Source organism: Cucurbita pepo, chromosome 1 (genome assembly GCF_057944985.1).
Source record: "Cucurbita pepo subsp. pepo isolate OVF chromosome 1, ASM5794498v1, whole genome shotgun sequence".
Lineage (NCBI taxonomy): Eukaryota > Viridiplantae > Streptophyta > Magnoliopsida > Cucurbitales > Cucurbitaceae > Cucurbita > Cucurbita pepo.
Window position 1 is genome coordinate 20,564,998 of NC_141798.1, and position 12,845 is coordinate 20,577,842.

The 12,845-nt window shown below is 37.4% G+C and overlaps 2 protein-coding genes and 2 pseudogenes across 3 annotated transcripts; 3 read left to right on the forward strand and 1 right to left on the reverse strand.

Moving 5' to 3' along the window:
• The first annotated feature begins 359 nt into the window (after positions 1 to 359).
• On the forward strand, positions 360 to 2,385 carry LOC111797157 (dehydration-responsive element-binding protein 2C). Of its 2 annotated transcripts, none has more exons than XM_023680090.2 (2): positions 360 to 556; positions 970 to 2,385. In XM_023680090.2, exon 2 carries the CDS (start codon positions 1,050 to 1,052, stop codon positions 2,211 to 2,213), a length of 1,164 nt encoding a protein of 387 aa, XP_023535858.1. In that variant the 5' UTR covers positions 360 to 556; positions 970 to 1,049; the 3' UTR covers positions 2,214 to 2,385. The 2 variants fall into 2 exon arrangements, with proteins under 2 accessions (XP_023535858.1, XP_023535865.1); XM_023680097.2 differs by having other exon boundaries at positions 1,106 to 2,385.
• A 1,235-nt stretch (positions 2,386 to 3,620) lies between these two features.
• On the forward strand, positions 3,621 to 4,559 carry LOC111797170 (abscisic acid receptor PYL4 pseudogene; annotated as a pseudogene).
• A 1,067-nt stretch (positions 4,560 to 5,626) lies between these two features.
• LOC111785490 (U-box domain-containing protein 1 pseudogene) lies at positions 5,627 to 7,761 on the reverse strand (annotated as a pseudogene).
• A 2,120-nt stretch (positions 7,762 to 9,881) lies between these two features.
• Positions 9,882 to 10,792, forward strand: LOC111797186 (LOB domain-containing protein 21-like). Its single transcript, XM_023680132.2, has one exon. It carries the CDS (start codon positions 10,272 to 10,274, stop codon positions 10,785 to 10,787), a length of 516 nt encoding a protein of 171 aa, XP_023535900.1. The 5' UTR covers positions 9,882 to 10,271; the 3' UTR covers positions 10,788 to 10,792.
• The last annotated feature ends 2,053 nt before the right edge of the window (positions 10,793 to 12,845 follow it).

The window sequence follows — 12,845 nt, forward strand, 5'->3', positions numbered from 1 at the left end:
AAAATAGATTTTAAAGTAGACAAGTTGACCGGTAGAGACTGAATTTATAAATTAAGTTGGCTTAATGCCTTTTCTAATATTTATCCAATATAAAACGACTCGTTTTAGTCAAAGTGAGCTTGACCAACGCGCTATTTTTCTCGATTTCTCAAAACTCTATTTTCTATCGTTAATATTTATGGAAAGTACTTGGCAGAGAAGAAAGCGACCCGTGAGGTCGAGAAACTTCAGTGCCACGTGGCAAATCATTATACATTTCGAAGTCAGAAAAGCCACTAGAAAACCGCCACGTGGATGTTAACTAATAAGTCATAATGTTGAGGATAAATATCAGAAGTCTCTGGAGAAGGCTATAAATATCTTCCTCTGGCTCACTGGAGATTCCGAGAACTAAAGATCATCTACGCCGAAAACCAGTTCGAGGAACGGAAGAGAGAAAAAAGGAAAAAGAACGAGGCGTTTCAGAGGAGTTGCGGGAAGAACTGAAATACATTTCCTCGTGTTTTCAGATCGAAAGGAGTTCTTCGTCTCGCATGACAGTAGAGATAGTTCAGAGGTTGGTTTCTTCATCTTCGTCTCTTCTTTTTTTTATCCTTTTCCAGTGAATCCTTGAATTGCAAAATCGAATGAAATTTTGGAGTTCTTGAGATTATTTAGGGTTTGTTAATTTGGAATCGTGGTGCCTAAAAATTAGGTTTCGAGATTGTTCTAGAAGTTTCTTGCCTTTTTCTCATGAAAATGTTTATTCTACGGAGTTCGTAGTGTATATGGAAAGTTATTGCCGATAATCTCTTAATACTTGAGGCTTAAGAAATCTGTGGGTTTTGGTCATAAAAACCGGTCTAATCTGTTGTCTTCTTTAGGAAGCTGCAATTACTTGTTGTCGCGTAAGTTTTGTTTACCTGGGGCTCAAGAAACCAGTGGGTTTTAATCATACGAACCGCTCTAAGTTTTTTTGTTCTTGCTTAGGGAGTTGTAATTATCCAGGGTCGAGGCAATCAGCACTTTGTTTTCTGATTTCTTCAATTTCGGTTCAAAATTGTCAAAAAATGAGTCTGGGTAATCGATATTCTGACGCAATTTCTTTACCTACCAAACGAATTAGGAAGAGGAAGTCACGGAGTAGACGAGATCCATCGACCGTGGCTGAGACTCTTGCTAAGTGGAAGGCTTATAATGAATGTGTTAATTCTTGTGATGATGGAAGCAAGCCAATTCGTAAAGCTCCAGCGAAAGGATCTAAGAAGGGATGTATGAAAGGTAAAGGTGGACCCATGAATTCAAATTGTAAATACAGAGGTGTGAGGCAGAGGACTTGGGGGAAATGGGTTGCGGAGATTCGTGAGCCTGATAGAGGTAGTAGGCTGTGGCTTGGTACTTTCTCTAATGCCATTGAAGCTGCTCTCGCCTATGACGAGGCTGCCAGGACCATGTATGGCCAGACTGCTCGTTTGAACCTTCCCAACATTACAAACACACGGCTGCTAGCAGGCTCTGCCTCGGATTCTTCAACCACCACGTCGACGACAACCACATCATCGAACCAATCTGATGTCTGTGTGTCTGAGGAGCTTACACTGACGCCACAACCTGTCCCCCCAGACGTTAAGATCGAAGGTGAGCCAAGGACCGGGTTCCCAGTTGATCACGTTGCGACATCGGCGATCGATGCTAAATTTTGTGACCAAGGCAATGATCAGGCAGCTCTGTTGGGGATTGAATTTCCCAGTTTGGATCACTTCCCGAACTTTCAAATGGATGAAATGTTCGAGTTGAGGACTAATGACATTGCAATGCCGGTGAGCTTAGAGAAGAAAGTGAAGCATGAAAGTGTCGATGGCGAATATCCCGATCGGAACAGTGATCCATTCGACATCCAGGATGTGCTGCAGGACTTTCAAATAGATGAAATGTTTGATGTGGAGGAGCTTCTAAGCATTATAAATAGTGATTCCATGCATGATCAAAGCTTCTTGCAAGGGAATGTGTATGATTCTAACAACATGGTGCCTCCCCAACCATCAAGCTTATCGAATCAGTTCCGATACCCCGACGAGAAGCTGCTCGGAAGCCTTCAACACATGGAGCAAGCTCCAGCCGACGTCAATCATGGGTTCGATTTCCTGAAGGAGGGGAGGGAGGAGGATCTGAATGCTACAACAGATGATTTTGCAAGATACTTGAATTATGAGATGGGTGGTTTGGGTTTCTGAAGGGCAATCTTGGCGAGCTTCATTTATTGTGTAAACTATGTTGGTATTGAAGCGGACGAATTATTGTGCGTAGGTTTTAGCCATCAGATACTTAGTTACTTGTATAGCTACCTTCATTAGGTGCAACAAAGTTTTTTCAATTAGTTTAATGAAATTCATTATTCTTTTTTTATGGAAATACCATTAAGCATTTCTATTAAAATGATAATATATAAATGAAACTTCAATGACTAGAAGTTTTAACAAATTAATCATTTAATAAAACAAAAAGATAGAGCAAGTTGTAAGGCAACTTGTGCATAGGATATAGACAGCAGGGTTTTCTCCAATCCTTGATTTTTGACCATATAAATTATGGGTTTAGCTTCCGCTTTAGGCAACCAACTTGGATAGCCTTATGAACTTCTTTAATCTTTAAAATTTTAGTCCAATTTAGATCATATCAGAACCGCAAATTAAATAAAAGGCTCCATTTGCATTGATTAATAATATTTATTGAACACACAAATCTTTTTAATATTTTCTCATAAAAAATAGGGGTTTTTTTTTTTCTAAATAATGGAGGACCATTTTTATTCATTTGTGAGTTTCTTGCTTGTATTATCTACTTAAAATTAAAAATAAAAATAAAAAAATCTTCTAGAAGTTTCTTTTGTTAAAAAATTGGACTACAAATTCAATACTCTTTTAAAAAGAATGTAAAAATCATTTCACAAAAAATGGTTAGATAAATGAACATAAATAAAAACAAAGTATTATGAAAGAATCTTATCTAAAATCATAGAAAAGATAGAAGATAAAGGATTTTAGTTGAAAATGTAGGACAATTGTCCGGTATGAAGGAGACGTGGAAAATGATTAAGGAATTATCTTGCATGTTGGATTGTTAGGTGGAGGCCTACTCAATGGTTCAGTTCAGCGGCTTATTTCACTTTATGAATCTATCCATATATTACACTCCCAGGTGATATACTAAATTAGTAGCTATTCTATGCCCGACTTGGTAACGTAAAACACATTAACGTTGCCAATTTGATTATTCTCTTAAACTATATGTTAACGCATATTCTGTTGAAGTTGTCTGTCACATCATATTGTACGACATTTAATTAGAAGTAGTTGTTAATTAAAACTATATATTAAAAGAAAAGTAATGAATTGGTAATTAGATGGAGTGTTTCTAGAAAAGTCGTTAAACGTGAACAAAATTAAAGATATAAATGGTGGCAATGGCAAAGTTGAAGTTTGAAATGGAAATAAGGTCCAAACAAAGGCCTTGCAACTTGCCCATCCCACTTGCAATTCTAGGCAACTGCAACAGCTAAAAGTAAGCTCGAAATACAGCAAATTTTGTTCCCAAGTGGACCTCAATTCTTTTCTTTTTTTTTCTCTTTTGAACCAATTTATCAAACACTTTAATTTAAATGCCTCCAAACCAAACCCAATATACACCAACTCTTTGTCCTCTTAATTATATATTTCTTGAATCTATCCTCCCATCAAACTCAGCCCCATATTGAATTTTAAATATGCCTTCCTCCCTTCAATTCTACCGCTACACCACCGCTAGGCCCTCTGCCGCCTTTAACGCAAAGACCCACTTCGTTTCGCAGCCGTGTGCGCTTACAGACCACAAGCATGCAGTGGCGTCGGACCAGTGCAGCTCTCTCGTGGTGCAAACCATCGACGCTCCGGTGGCTTTAGTTTGGTCGTTGGTCCGGCGATTCGACAACCCACAGATGTACAAGCAGTTTCTCAAGAGTTGCCGGATTGTCGATGGCGACGGTGTGTCGGTCGGGACGATTCGTGAGGTGCACGTGGTGTCAGGTCTTCCGGCGCTGTCGAGTAGAGAGCGGTTGGAGATTCTCGACGATGAAAAGCATGTGTTGAGCTTTAGCATCGTGGGAGGAGAACACCGACTGAAGAATTACCGGTCGGTGACGAGCTTACACGTGTCACCGGGAGCCGGAGGAACGGTGGTGGTGGAGTCGTACGTGGTGGATGTGCCGCCGGGAAATACGAAGGAAGAAACGTGCGTGTTCGTAAATACGATTGTGCGGTGCAATTTACAGTCGTTGGCTCGAGAATCAGAGAACATTGCCAAAGCAAAAATCAAAAACATGTAAAATCATATACAATTTAGGTATAATGTAGATAATCAAACGCTAATCGCTTCAATTTTTTTTTTTTTTTTTTTTTTTTTTTTTTTTTTGGTTGGTGGAAACCGACTTTAACTTGCATTGGTATCTTATTCGTTTTTTTCTTTTCCTCCTTGGAATGGTAGTTACGATCTTTATCAAGGGCTGGACTTTTTTGAAATTTATGAGAAATTTATGCCCTTTTTTCTATTATTTGTATATATATATATATATATTCATTTTGGATGTTTTTTTTTAATTAAATTACGGCGTTTATTTTCTTTAAATTCCTATTTAAATGGAAATATCTAATTTAAGAGACTTTATTGAGGAAAATAAAGAAATCCCACCAAATTTGGAGTTAAAAGTATTTTATTTAATAACTTAAGAGTTACCGCCGTTAAAATTTTGGAATAGGGGAAAAAATAACAATCGCTTGACTAGTAATATTTTATTTATTTATTTTTCTATGCAAAATGGCAACTTGGTATTATTTTTTATTTTTTTTAAAAAAAGAAGTATATGCAATTTATGGCTGTAATTAGGGATGTGGAGCGGCCATTTGTCTTGCAAGTTGTGAAAAACATTTAATTTAGATATTCGAATTTTCTTTTTGTTTAAACCTCAAACTAATCAAATTGAGGCCGCCCATGTCGGACTCATTCATTTCCACTGTTTTTAGTCTAAGACTTTAATTATTCTAATCAAGTCTTATCGTGGTTATCATTGTTATACTTTAAATTGTCCTTTTTTTTTCTTTTTTCTTTTTTTAATTTATGATAATGAAATTAATAATCCACCTCTATAATTATTTTTATTTTTTTTAGTTTCCATTCCATCCCACTAATTTTAAACTTTTAAATTTAACTTTTATGATCGAGTAAAACTCATCCCTAATACTTGCCATCCGTTAAAAAAATTTATTATCACCGTATGGTCGAGGATGTTAGGAACCACGGACCTCCAAAGAAATAGCTCATGCCAATGGATGAGTCTCCTCTAAGGCTTATGAAACTCTCGAACAATCTCTCATGTCTACTTTAAACATAAGAAAGGTCTCATGTCAATGGATAAGCCTCTCTTGAGGCTTATGAAGCTCTCGAATAGTCCCCTCTTGATCGAGGCTCGACTTCTTCTCTGAAACTCTCGAGGACAAAGTACTTCATTTGTCCAACACTTTAGGTTTCTATTGACATGGCTAAGTTAAAGACATGACTTTGATACCATGTTGGGAATCACGAATCTCCGTAATGGTATATTTAGATTTATGGTTAAGCGAATTTTTCAATCAAACAAACCATAAAACCAGTAAATCCATGTTTAGAGTTTGCACAAATATATGTACTTCAGCTATATTATCTCTACATTATGGTATTCAACATGGCTGAGATTGAAAGCAGCATCTATTAAGCAATCTTAGCAATGCATCAGCCTTTCTTCTAGCCTTCAATGATCCATCAGCTGCCAAGCTTTGCAGCGAAGGGACACTCCGAGGATTCATCAACAAACGCCTCCCAACTTCCTCTCCTCCATCTTTGCACATCCCCAACAACACCGTAATTGAACTCTCTTTTCCATTTGGAGATCCAAATCTTAAAAGATCAACCAGCAAAGGCACCAAAACTCTGCTCTTCCTTATCTCCTGCAGCCCTTCACAGCAGCCCAAAACCAAAGACAGCGCCTGCAACGCATCATCTGTTATGCCTGCCTTCTCATCTGTCAGCAACTCAATCAGCAATGGCACTGCCCCAGCACCTACAATGCAAGCTTTGTTGGCTTTGTAAAGAGCTAGATTGCAAAGTGCAGTGGCGGCGTCGCGCTTCCCGGCTGAATTGCCTTCTTTCAAGAGCCTCACCAATGCCGGTATCGCTTTCGGACTCGCCCCTATCGATATTTTGAACTCGTCCACCATTGTTAAGCTAAATATTGTTGCTGCAGCGTTTTCTCTTGCTTCCATTGTTTTCCCTGATTCTAAGATGTGTGTTATGTTGTCTATTGCCCCTGCTGCCACTATCAGGATCTTGTTGTTGTTAAAGATTGCCAAGTTGAACAATGCCGTCACAGCATTTTCCTCAATCCTTGGATCACCAGATCTCAACAATGTCACAAGAAACGGTATTGCTCCTGCCTCCGCAATCATCCTTCGGCTATCCATCCCTGTTTTTGCTAGCAACCGGAGCTCATATGCTGCTTGTCTTTGAACATCTGGTGATCCGGTTGCAAGCTTCCCCACCAGAAATTCGGCTGTCATTTTGACAGCGTCGGAGGCGGCTTTCGACGCCGAAATGTGATCGATCGGTTCATCGGAACGGTATCGACTGCTGTTGGTTTTTGAGAAAGAACATGGTTTTGTAGGTTCAAGCAAATTAACGTTGTTTTCTAGGCACCATTGTTGCATCAAACTTTTGAGTGCATAATTTGGTATGAGAGCCACATGAATTAGCCTCTGATTACTCTTGGGGCATACAAGATGCCCTGAGTCAATCCATTGAGCTATTGAATTACGATCATAAGTATGTCCTGATGATACAATTACAGGATCTCTCATCAAATCTAACGAAATGGGGCAGCGAAAATCATCTGGAATTTCATCCATTGATATAGAAGAACACGAATGATGTTGAAACTTCAAGTTGAATTGTTCTTTCTTACTGAAAACCACTGTTTTGGCATGTCGAACAAGAGAAATTAGATTGTTTATATTAGAAACCACCATTATTCCACCTGTTCCTGCTTGTTTACGACCTTCTACTTCCAGTTTTGATATCTCTTCATCACAATCCATCAGGCTTCTCAGCCCAACACTACTGAAAAACTCTGCCAAATCTTTGTTCTTCTTGTTCATCATTAGTTCAAGAAGCTCATCTCTTCTTCGAACCTCGCGTTCATCGACCGAAAACTCGAATCGTTTAGCTTGATTGTGAAGAAGCTCCACTTGTTCTCTTGTATCATCTGTTAATTTCAGGAAGCTGAGAGGTAAAATACCAAGAACTCTCCCAATCTCCTTCACTAGCTGATAGAACTGATGGGAAATGAGCTCTGTCTGAAGTAAACTCCATAGACAGCTTCCTTCCTCGCAGGTTTGAATCAGAAGCTTAACTCTTCGGATTACAGAGAAGAGTTCAGTGAAGCAAACGAGGGAAGATGGAGGAAGCTGAGGAGAATTAGATTCATGAACCTCTTCAAATAAGAAAGCAAGAAGCTTGATTCTTCTTCTCATGGTTGAAACGGTCCGAGCCTGCACAAAACTCGCCTTCTCCTCCAAACAAACTTCGTTGGCTAACACAATCAGTGATTGCAGCAGAGACCCATAAGGCAAAAAGGCTGAAGCTGCCATGATTGGGGAGGAAAGAGCAACATCCATGGCCATTCTCATTGCATCAATACACTCGAGAACCATATATACGAAACAATTTGCCATCTAAATTAAGTGTGCGCGTCATTGTGTGATCTTAACAGTTCATAAGGTCAGACATGAATTACGAGGAGGAAAACTACGAATCTTCTTCAAACGTGAAAATTATTTAATTCATTGGGAAAAAGAAAGAAACATTTTAGTAATTTGAAGGGGTTTTGTCAGTTTCTTTTTGTTTGGCTGACTGTATGAACAATAGGAGGACTTGTTGGTAGCTGCCACTTGGAGCAACTTCCTGACTCCTTAAAATAGTCAAATGCCCAATCAATTTTATATTTTTCAAAACTATGCATTAACTGCACAAAGTCAAACTTTGTGGGCAGTCTCCTCTCATATCTCTCTTGCAAAATTTCAACTTTTTTGGTTCTTTTGGAGGTTTCTTAGGAGGGTGTATTGAAATGTCAGCTCATAAGCTCCCAAATCAATGCTCATTTTCTATGATCAAAAAATGGGTCAGTCTCTTTTTTGTATATAAAATTTATTTTGGAATTTCATACGTATAGTCTATTTATTTTATATTAGAACGTTCTTTCTTGTTAACCTGAATGGCCATCATGGATTTGTCATTCCATATCGTTGTTGCTACAAAAGTGTAAACAAGATCGATCGCACTCACACACCACGAATAGACACAAGTATTTACGTGGTTTGAAGAGAAAAAATCTCCTACATCACTTAGTGGTTGTCAATCACTGTAATCAAAATGTTTATAAGTTTATCTCTCACACTCTCACACTATAAAATCTCCCCCAAATTGTCTTTACGCAAATATAAAATGATAATTACTTTATATCTCAAAACAATACTAGACAAACTTTAATATAAGCATAGCAATATTAGTAAGATAATTATGTATCAATATGGAAGATGAAAAAAAAAAAAAAAAACGAAATGAATTCCGATAGGTGCATGCATATGAAAGGGGAATGTATAAAAAATGTTCATGAATCCAAAAGTATGATATGATACATGAAATGTATCAAAAATGTTGTCCACCTTGTCAAAAGAATCCCAAACACATAATCCGTTTGGTTGTCACCTAATGAACATGCCATTTCAGATCTGCCAACTTTTTTCACCACCAATCACGTTTGTCACCACATTAGGATTATTATAGTTCCAATTTTCAATAAACGAATGTCTCTTCATTAATAAATTCACGAACAAATAAAATTGAACATCAATATGCTTGGTACGAACATGATGAACTTATTTTTTTAGTTATTCGACAAACAAATAACACTCCCGCATGTACATATTTTTTTTTAGTAATACACAAATCATTAACTAAACCATGCATCTAAATATATTCTTTAAAAGCTTCCTTAACTATCATATATTTTGCTTGGATAGTAAACAATACAAAAGCAAATTGCAATATTGAACGTCAGCAAACATGTTCACCAACCATATCGAACAAGTTGACTTGCAGGGGTGCAATGGTTACGTTTCTTCGTAATCTAATATCTTTCCATAAGATTAAATAATGAAAATGAGAGTGATTTGGTCATGTTAACCTTGGGCAGCTTTTGGTTCTGCTAAAAGGGCACAAATCACAACCTATCACTGTCAGTGTATCAGAACTATGGAAGTTTCTGTGTGGATGTACTATGGACAAATGGGTTGACTATTCTCAAGTGGGCTTCAAAAGGAAAAGCCCAAAAATCGCAAACTTCAAGCCCACGATGAAGCCCAATTTGAGTGCTCTCTCTCTCTCTCTCTCCATTATTAAAGGGCCCACTGAAACGTTGAATGGTACAAAGGCAATCTAAAGAAGGGGCCTACTTGATTGATAGAAAAGGAAATCAATGGAAGGGAACATGCCACAATAAAAGAAGGGTTACAGACACCACAATCCAACCTCCTCCATCAAAATATCAACGCTAATAATTATTGGGCCGGCCCATTTTCAAACCACCAACCAATCAAAATCATTCCTCCAAATTCCCTCTTTCTTTTCTCGTCTGCAACAAAACTATTTCTTTTGTGTGTGTGTGTGTGTGTGTGTGTGTGGTTTGAGGAAAACGACGACCAGTTTGTGAACAAGTGGGTTCTGGGAATTCCATTATGAACTTTGGCTGTTTCGCTTTTCCATTTGATGGGACTGTTTTTATCCCTTCCTCATCATAACTCCCCTTCCCTTTCCTCTCTCATTTTACCCTTAACTCAATTATGCCCTTAATCTTTTCATTAACATTTTCTAATAATTTTTCAAAAAAAATAACATTATTTTTAGTTTCTTAATACAGATCATCACTATGTTACTTTATATATCAAATATGATGTCTCATCCTAAGTTAGGAACACAAATAATGGCACCCCATGTTCTTTAATTAAAAGCATTCCTTCTTTTTTTTTTTTTTTCCTTTAATTGTCTATTTCAAGCCTTCTTTAACCATTTATATATATATATATATATAGACACATCCTGTTGTAGAGGAGATGACATTATTTCTTGACTGACATGATGAAACAGCAGCAGAAGCAGAAGCAGCAGCAGCAGGCATGAGAGGGTGCCATGATACTCGTTCTTCCTCTTCTTGTGCAGCCTGCAAATTGCTGAAAAGAAGGTGCACGCCCACTTGCATATTTGCGCCTTATTTTAGGTCTGATGAGCCGAAGAAATTCGCCAAGGTTCACAAAGTGTTTGGGGCGAGTAATGTGAGCAAGATTCTGACGGAGGTGCCTGAGGAGCAGAGAGAGGACACTGTGAACTCTTTGGCTTATGAGGCGGAGGCTAGGCTGAGAGATCCTGTTTATGGATGCATCGGTGCCATAGCTTTGTTGCAGACTAAAATGGCGGAGCTTCAACATGATCTTGCTCTTGCCAAAGCTCGCCTAGCTCGTTATGCTGCTGCTAATAATAATTATTCTTCTTCCACTTCTTTGGGTGTTTTGGAAAATTGTGTTGTTAATATGTCTTATGGTGGATTGAGTTTCTCTGGGCAGAGTTCTGATGATATCTCCCAATATGGTTATTTATGTGACTTTACCCATTTTCCATATCCATTTCAAGCTTGAAACTTTGTGCTCTCTTTCTCTTTCTCTCTCTCTTTCTCATCATGGTTTCATCAACCATTTTTTTTTTTTTTTTAATCTCGAAACTCTTTTTAGATTCATACTAATTGACATGAAAATGTGTTAATTAGAGAGATGTTTTTACACTCTTATAAATAATGTTTCATTTTCTTTCTCGGGTTCTCACAATCCACTCCTTTAATGTCCTTGTTGGCACACCACAGGTACGATGTTTCATACTCTTATAAGTAATGTTTCATTCTCTTTATTGGATTCTCACAATCCACCCCGGTGGGACCCAGCAGCGTCCTTGTTGGCACACCGCCCATATTTGACTCTGATAACATACTAAAGTCTAATGATGTCCTTGTTGGCACACCTGATTTCACTCATTGTAATCGTCTAAGCTCATTACTAGTAAATATTGTCCCTTGTTGGCACACCGTTATTTCACTCATTGTAACAGTCTAAGCTCATTACTAATAAATATTGTCCTTTGTTAGCACACCGGTATTTCACTCATTGTAAATATTGTCTGCTTTGACCCGTTTATATAACGAATTAAAACGAATAATGTTAGGAATTATTCATGATATTGTCCTTTGAGGCTAACCTTTCATGACTTTACTTTGGGGGCTTCCCCAAAAGACTTCACTGTAGATACCATTCCTCGCTTATAAACACATGATCTTTTACTAAATTAACGGATTCACTCCCAATAATCCTTAACAAATAATATCTACTAACGGTGAGCTTGAATATTGAGCTTAAACAGTTACTAAGTATATTTTATTTTCTATTTAATTAAATTCTTGTTTCCCTTTGTTTTTTCATCAACGAAATCTAGAATGAATAAATATTGAAAAAAGAAATGTTATTTTACTTTTATTTTTGAAAGAAAAAGAAAAGGAAAAGGAAAAAGGGTGGATGGGATTGGTGGTTGTGTAGGTCCAATGAGAGAGAGAGAGGAGAGGGTTTAATTGAAATAGTAAGATGGGGACGTGTGGTGTGAAAGTATTGGGTCGAGAGAATGACATTGGGCCCAAAATCCCATTGGGCCCAAAATCCCATTGGGCCCGTCAAGCCTAGGCCTTATATGATCCATCATTCACGAAACTGGACATGACTGATTTGAAAGAAGAGAAAGGGCATTAATTTTTTTTAAAAAAAATATATAATTTGGGACTTTTAAATTGCGATTCCAAAGAATTGAAGCGAAATTGAAACTGGATGATGCAATAAATATGGTGTATAAGTAAGTTTTTGCGAGTACCGAGACACTGTGGAAGTGTCCCCCCACTTTGGCATCGCTCACATGCAGATGCTATTTCCTAAACCTTTCTCTTTCCCTCTCCCTCTACGCCTTCGCTGTTCCTCTTACGTCCTGACACCTCCTCCCCTTTGCATGCACTCTCCCAACTCTTTCCCTCTCATTACCCTTTTCTTCACAAATTATTTATTCCTTACATTTTAATTTTGTTGTAACTTAAATAATAAGTATCGTAAAAATCTTCACGGTTTTCAAGGAGAATAAATGTCAAACAAGTGAAGCTATATTTCAATCAATATAAAGGTCAAACAAATCAAGCTCTACATCAAATTCTACCAAATCAACGTTCATATATCATTTAAACCAGCCTATAATAATTTGTGGCGCCCTCATGCCATCACTTGTTCCTAATAATAATTTGTTGTATGTACTTCATTTTCATTTTTATCATAGAATCCATGAATTCAAATACAATTTGTACGAATTACATGTGTTAGACGAATACGACTCTCTACAATGGTATGATATTATCTATTTTGAGCATAAACTTTCACTTTGCTTTGGACTTCCTCAAAGAGCCTCCTAACCTATAGAGATAATATTTTTTTTTATTATAAATTAGTTAATGTTGGACTTTCATCATCCATAATAGACAATAAAAGTAAGACAATGACATAATGCACGTCTTAGCATAACTATTCCATTCAAATTCAAAGTTTTAAAGTGCTCTTATAGATTTGAGCGTGCATGTGAATGATAACGAGAAATTCAATCCAATCTAATCCAAACGA